At 40.1% G+C, this 7,255-nt stretch overlaps 2 protein-coding genes across 2 annotated transcripts in view; one reads left to right on the top strand and one right to left on the bottom strand.

Annotated features, from left to right (window-relative positions):
- The window catches only part of fkbp10b (FKBP prolyl isomerase 10b), a 6,681-nt gene extending 5,638 nt beyond the window's left edge, over positions 1–1,043 (bottom strand). Inside the window, exons 1-2 of the mRNA XM_035661348.1 lie at positions 653–1,043; positions 211–356 (exon numbers count right to left, since the gene is read on the bottom strand). Of these exons, the coding sequence (XP_035517241.1) occupies positions 211–356; positions 653–849 (343 nt within the window). The 5' untranslated portion in view covers positions 850–1,043. The remainder of the gene's footprint in view (positions 1–210; positions 357–652) is intronic.
- Positions 1,044–1,677: 634 nt separating this feature from the next.
- On the top strand, positions 1,678–5,795 carry LOC118327865 (endoplasmic reticulum protein SC65-like). The gene is made up of 7 exons (XM_035661360.1): positions 1,678–2,485; positions 2,974–3,123; positions 3,507–3,678; positions 4,077–4,205; positions 4,299–4,444; positions 4,775–4,858; positions 5,183–5,795. The coding sequence occupies exons 1-7, from the start codon at positions 2,024–2,026 to the stop codon at positions 5,336–5,338; spliced, it is 1,299 nt and encodes a 432-aa protein (XP_035517253.1). The 5' UTR covers positions 1,678–2,023; the 3' UTR covers positions 5,339–5,795.
- The last annotated feature ends 1,460 nt before the right edge of the window (positions 5,796–7,255 follow it).

Consider the following 7,255-nt stretch of genomic DNA (forward strand, 5'->3'; position numbering starts at 1 on the left):
TCCTTCACACTGGTCCTTTAAACAAATAACCACAAAGTAAGTGCCACATAGACACGATAAAACCTTCCCCCCTTGGGTCTGGGGCCAACCTGAAATCTCAGCTGTTAACTCCTGATTACTCTGGAAAATCTACCAGAAACTAAAACATCTCATTCATGGGTCTTCATTTTTTAAAGGTCTTTCAAAGAATTTTAAGAGATTTCCATTTACCTGCACCGGCGTCCCCATAGGCCAGGTGAGGTGGGACCGTGATCTTTCTGCGCTCATTCACACACATGCCCTGCAGACCTTTGTCGATGCCAGGGAGGAGGCGGCCCTCCCCCAGCAGGCCCACCTTGGCGTCTCCTCTCTCATGACTGTGTGAAGGAAGCAAAAAGTTGAAAACAGACAAAAGGACGTAAACTCTGGAGAAAGAATGACTGCATCTTTAGGACATGCATCTAGATGTTTATTATAAGACTATTGCAAACTTATTTCAACATATAGATCTTAGTTTTTTTCTTTTTACTTTTCTGAAATGACACTGCTTCTAAAGCTTAACCAAACATCCGATTTCATGGCCTCTGCAGAATAATGACCAACTTTAAAAGCAAAGACACAAAACTTAAAATAAATGCATTCAGAAAAGTTCGCATAATGCGGACGAACTTACCTCGAATCAAATGTTTTCCCGTCGATAAATGTTGCGTTATAGTGATAGCGAACGTAATCTCCAGTTTTCGATTCTCTGGCGCAGACTTCGGGGATGGAGTATCTGTCCACGACTACATCTCCTAACACTGGACTGGGGTTACACTCCACGGAAGACCACGCAGTGAGGAGGAAAACGACAATGCAGCAGGAAAACATATTTGCAGAATCACGTCAAATAACTTAAAGGGATTCAAAACAATAATTTAAAAGAAAAACGCCGGAAAATGGGTAAATTTGAGGCCTACGATCGTGTGCGCAATTTGTGCAGAGGGCCGAGGCTGCAGATGTGGAGCAGGGCAGCGGAGTGAATGCTGTAAACGTGGACAATCTCCAGGTTGCTGTGCACAGTTTTTACCAGAGGGAAGGAATGTCGGAGTTGGGAGGGGGGAAGCGCCCCATGGCAAGTTAACCACAATGAGAAAAGATCACTTAGTACTTCCTTTAAAAAATAAAAGAACATCAAACTAGATGGGAGGTTTTGTAGCTGCAACTACACGAATAAAGGGAATTAAAGAAGGTATGATATAACTTCAATATTCTCCCACTTTAGGAATAAAATGAGCGAGACAGTACTGGAGTTTGTTTTTGTTTTTTCCTTTTTAAAATGGGCAATTTCCGCTTTTATTTTGAAAGAAAAGTCGCCTGTTGTTCTGTTTGCTTTGACTCTTCATCACCGCTGTACAGCTGCAGACCGCAGAGAGGTCCGCCTCTCTGGATCAGCGTCTCAGAGCCGTAAAGTGGCCCGAGAGCCCCCAAAGTTTCAGCTTTTTCATTAATGCTGTGAAAATAGGCGACGTAACGTCCAAAGAGGATAAACGTGCCAGGTCTAGTCTGGGAAGGAATTCGTTTTCCTGCCCAATGTCCTTAGGGCACCTCAGTATGACTAAGAGAACAACTAGGTCAAATTGTCCCAAACTGTTCTGGGCAAAACCTCTGCTGTCGAAAATAAAATAAAGCTTCTGATCCGCAACTTTACCCCACAGGCCACATAAATATTATATCCTAAAACCCCAAAGAATTTCCTTTGTCATGCAGTTTTTATCTATCTCATTTTATTTATTCACGTGTGAGCAACGAACAACACCAAAACAAACCGGATACGCACACGCAGTAACTTTTACGCACGACTATTATTCTTGTGCCAAATAAGGAAACGCATGTGACAGCTGTAGGCCTGCACTGAGAAACCCGAGACATTAACCTCTGAAAGGCCCAATCCCAGAATTCCCACAGACCCCTAAGCACTTCAGCAGACCCTCACACAGACACAGAAAGTTAGCAGCAGCAGACGACAGAAGAAGCGAACTAATATGTTGGATAACATCTTATCATGGTTGTATTTTGCGCAAAAGGAGACGCGTTGTTGGCGCTGCTTTGTTTGACCTCTGTTTTTATGACAGCAGCACAATATGAAAACTACAAATTCAAAAATGTCCCCAAAGAGGAGCTCATGCCCCTCAACACTGCGTATGGATTGGCTTTGGACCATTACGCAGCAGAGAAGTGGACGGAATCGATCAAATACTTGGAACTGAGTCTGCGTTTGCACCGGCTTCTTAAAGACAGCGTGAGATACTGCGTGCTGCTCTGTAACAGTAGCAAACATGAAGAACCGTCCTTCACAGGAAGCCGGGACCTCCGCGTCTACTGGCTCGTTATGATGAGGGCGTCCTGTCAGAAGAAGTGCAGGGCGCATTTCCCCGCGCTGCAGCTGCCTCCCCCCGGCAGAGAGATCCTGGAGGACTTCAGAAGAAGATCTCCGTACAGATATCTGCACTTTGCGCACTCCAGGGTGAGACACTGTGGGTCAGGGTCAATGATTTCATTATTACCAATCAAACATGTTCAACTTTAAACGGGCTTATAGACATCCTCTTAGCACCAGTAGGTCAACGTATAGACATTTACTCTAACATGTCTTTATTGAGATCTGAGTTGATCCATTAAACAAGTGGATTTGAAAGTGTGGTTCTGGGATGCCAGGGGTTTTTGGAAATGAGCAATGGTACAGTTTCATTAAAATTCAGCTAGCTGGAGATCAATAGAATAAATAGGGATAACATTTATAAATGAAACAAGAAAATAAAATCTAGGCAAAGGTGGAAGACTGCATCCTCAGTTGTGACTTGGAGATACCTGATACAAAGGCAAAATAACCATTAACAAATAGAAAATGTTTTTTTTTGCTAAAATCTGCAACACTAATCAACCATCTTCCTAACAACAGCTGAGGTAATTCAGTATCCCCCCCCCCCCCCCCCCCCGCCACAACCCCCCCAGTTGAATGACCTGCAGAGGGCTATCCCATGTGCCTACACCTTCCTCCAGAAGAATCCTAAGGACCAGGAGATGCGTCTACTGATGGAGGAGTACAAGAGCCAATACAACCTGAGCGGCTACCTCACAGACCACGAAGAACAACCATATGAGGTGAGTACACGCTAGTCTCTGTCCTTTATAAACCATATCTGTATAGTATACACAGCGTATTAGAGTTACAGTTAAATACAACATCAACAGCAACAATAAAAATCAAATCCAAATCAGTTTCTGAAGTGAAAAAGTGGAATTAAATAGTACCAAAAGTATCTACACATTAAAGTGCAAAAAACATCCCACTCTCTCTCTAGATCACAGCGTTTTCAACTGTACAGACATTTTAAATTCATTTGTTGTCAATCATTAAAAAGCTGTACAACAAAGCATTCAGGGTGCACCACTGCTTGAGTAATGAAAGACTGAAAAGAACTGTTCCCATGAGACTCTTGCTCTCCTGCCAGCTGTTTCCTGAGTATCAATCATTTCCTCTCCAGCCCTCCTTCCTAAGAGGAGTGAATCTCATCAATTTAGGTGACTACAGCGGCAGTGTTGAACACATGGAGGAAACTCTGAGGCTGTATCTGCATGAGTACGACCTCTGTCTGGCAGACTGTGAAGGGATCGTTCAACTTTCACCAGACAGTGACTTCTATGCAGTCGTGGCAGGTTAGTATTTAAAAATGGCTGACATGAACAGATAACATTACTACTACTGAGCATCACACATAAAAACAGGCTTCAAAGGTCCAGTGTGTAACATGTAGGATGATCTATTGTCAGATGTTTTCATTAGTGTATAACCACCTAAAAGAAAGGAATTGGTGACTGTTTTCAGAAAGGTGTTGACATTTTGGATGGTTTTGAACATTTACTTGTAATGGAGTACTTTTACAATAATATAACTGTACTTTTACTTGAAGACCAGAGCGTAGGACTTAGTGGCATCTAGTAGTGTAGTTGCAGATTACAACCCCCTCACCTCACCCTCCTCTGTCTTTCCAAGCATGTAGGAGAAACTGAAAACACAAAAGAGTCTTAATAATCTCTCCTCTGCTTTTCCACAGATGTCTACACTGACGTATTACAGTGTAAGCTGAAGTGTGAAGAACACTTGATGCCTAATGTTGGGGGATATTTTGTGGAGAAATTTGTGGCCACTATTTACCACTACCTCCAATACGCCTATTACAAGTGTAAGTTTACTGTCGCCAACTGAGCTTACCATCACTGAATAATATTCCTCAACAAGACTTATCTGTGTATCTGCTGTTTTTCTCTCTGACCAGTGAACGAGGGCCGCAGCGCGGTGCCCTGTGCATACAGCTACTTCCTGTTTGAACCCGAAGACCAGGTCATGAAGCAGAATCTGGTGTATTATAAAGCCTACAGTGAACAGTGGGGCCTTCAGCCCGAACACTTCACACCCAGGATGGTGAGAGGGAAACCAGATATCACTATCAAATCTGTAATCTGTCTCAACTGTCTGAAAGTACACATAAATGCATAAACAGATGCCAAAACAAGCATGAAAATGTCAGAAATACAAATGTATACTGTAGAGTTAAAGGAGAAATAAGCAGTTCAACCTAATTGTTGTTGGGAGTCCATCAGTAATCATTGGATATACTGTGTCTGCTGGAAGCCACTAACCAACCACTTGGTTCTCAGCTGATCTGAAGCAGAAACTAGGACGGGTGCAGAGAATTAGTTTGTTCTTCTCACACTCCTGTCGTGTGTTGTTGATCTGTTTCTATTTACACAGGAGGCTCTCAAACACTATAACCAGACGCTCGCTCAAAAGCAGATGCTGACATTAGCAGAGAAGTACTCTGAGTTGGACGATGAGGTGAGATTAAAAGACATTTTGAATTGTAGTTATTTTTCTAAACAAGCACATGTGGTTTTCCAAAACATCAGGAAGAAGAAACGTTGAAGCTATTTAGGACAGAATTACTTCCAGTCGCTCCTCAGTGACGTGAAAACAAAAGGCTTGTTTGTTAAATGTTGGAATATAGAAAACTTAAATGTTATCAAGAGAAATCCTTTAAAAATATTGATTTCTAGTTCCTTATGTAGTCATCTACAGAGTGTGATGCAATCTGTATTAAACATTTATGGGTTTAAAAAATACCTCTAAATGTCGTCAAAAATAATTGTTTTATTATTTGAGGATTTTCTTGGACCAGAGGAAGCTGCACTTTTGGCCTCCGAGTCTCCCGATGTGGAGTTTGAAGGGATGGGAGACTACGAGGAGTCCATCTATGCTGACTGGAGGCAGCCGAAGGGCAAAGGAGACACTGGGGAGTCTGAAGAGAGCCGAAAGTGAGGATTTTACACAGCAGTAGATCTGAATATGTCATTTATAGTCAGTAATTTTAGAGTCAGTAGTCAGATAAAAAGGTGTTTCACATTTAAGTTTTACACACAGTGTGGTTTATTATCCTTGTTTAAATTGAATTGAATTGAATTGAATTGAATTGTTTATATTAATCTACTCTGTTTTTAAGAAATAAAAGAAGGTCAATAACTCATTTCACTTTCCTCTTCAAACTAGAGTCAACATTTAACGTCTAGATTGAGTAAAATACTGTATATTACAGTAAATGATGAATATCACAATGTGCATTTAGCCTACTTAAAGGTCTAAGCATTGATTCATGACTTAGCTTAATGACAAAGTTAACAACTACATAAAGCACTCACTGTATTTACTAGTCTTTATCTTTCAGCTGTTAATTGTTACATAAGGTATATTACTTTATTAAAAAGTATGTTTAACCCCCCGAACTGCTATGATTAATACTTTTGTATGGAAAACTTCTTCTTTGTACTTATATTAACAAAACAAGTGCATAAAAGGTTGGATTGTATTGATTGACAGAGAAATGTTGTCTGTGCTCAGACCTGCTGTTATGTAAGGGGTACAGATACACAGATCTCATTCAGTCCTCAACAAACACGCAGGAGCATCACTGGCTTCCTGCAAATATTTAAAAATATTTACAAATCAAAGTAGGACAAAATACATGCAGGTTTCAAGTTAACTCTTCACCACCACAGGTTTATACTGATAACCACTACTGTACTTTATATCTGTTATTATAGTAGCACTGATTCTTAGATATACCCTATATATCGATGAACATTATGAAAACAAATCTTATGAGTCGATGCTAACAGCTTTGTCAGGCTGCACTTAGCCAAAGTAAGCAATAGCTAATTAGCTCTAAACACACAGTACATCTGAAGCATTGCAGATGTTTGGCTATTTAATTCAAAATATTGGCTATTCATGGCCTAGATGAAAAATTAGGGGATCAGAGTTTTTATATTTCATCCTTTGGGTGCTATGGATTAAAAAGTGTAGCCTATTTGTTAGAGAATAATGTGAAAAGTTGATTGTTGTGTTAGATTTTTTTAGGGCTTTTTGTATAAAAAAAAGGACAAGGAGATTTTGTTAGTAGTATTTTTAAAGAAAAAAAGTTGACTAAAGGTTTGTACACAATGTATCAATGGTGACATATTGATCACGACAGATCAATGTGTTGTATGTGAGGAAACCCCCTCAGGTTTTGGCATTGGTGAATAAAGCAGGACGCACTGGAGAAGAGTTGTGTGACATGTTTTATCTTAATGGACCTCTCAGGGATATCTGTACCACATTTCATAGAGACACAATTCAATTATAATTTCACTAAAAAGCACAAATATCAACCTCATGGTGGCGCTACATGTAGTGACTAATCGTTTCACATGCAGCTACTACTAAAGCCAATCAGACTTTTGTTCTTTCATTCTCCTGATGATACACTGTATATACAAATGCTTAAGTGCTACCCAGAAATCAAATTATAAGCTGAACTACCAGAAAGAGGAGAGAACTACTACTTACACAACACACACACATCCAATGGAACACACAGTAAGTTATTCAGATATGTTTTAATATTTATTTGTAATATACAGTAATATGAGTATTTACATTGAAAGCTAATACTGGTTACCTTCCTGTAAGACTAAACAATGCTGACGAATGGCGCCAAGATCCTTTGATGAATCAAACTACGACGTGTGATCACAAACAGTGGCGGTAAACACAGTGTGACCTGAGCTTTCGGCCAAGTCTGTCCTTGAGTATTAGATTTTATACAGTGTGTATATGGAATAAAGAGTTCAAGTATGTTTACAGGGATGCATTGACATTTTAAATTTAGTCTGTGTTGACAAATTCTGAGAAATTATT

The sequence above is a fragment of the Morone saxatilis genome, unplaced genomic scaffold (genome assembly GCF_004916995.1).
Source record: "Morone saxatilis isolate NCDOM2014 unplaced genomic scaffold, NCSU_SB_2.0 Contig1, whole genome shotgun sequence".
Taxonomy (NCBI): Eukaryota; Metazoa; Chordata; class Actinopteri; family Moronidae; genus Morone; species Morone saxatilis.

Bases quoted from the DNA above. Each gene is read 5' to 3' on its own strand.
- LOC118327865 (XM_035661360.1), top strand. From the start codon at position 2,024: ATGGTTGTATTTTGCGCAAAAGGAGACGCGTTGTTGGCGCTGCTTTGT. The intron at 4,206-4,298 runs GTAAGTTTACTG...CTCTCTGACCAG, and splicing joins CCAATACGCCTATTACAAGT to TGAACGAGGGCCGCAGCGCG. The intron at 4,859-5,182 runs GTGAGATTAAAA...TTATTATTTGAG, and splicing joins ACTCTGAGTTGGACGATGAG to GATTTTCTTGGACCAGAGGA.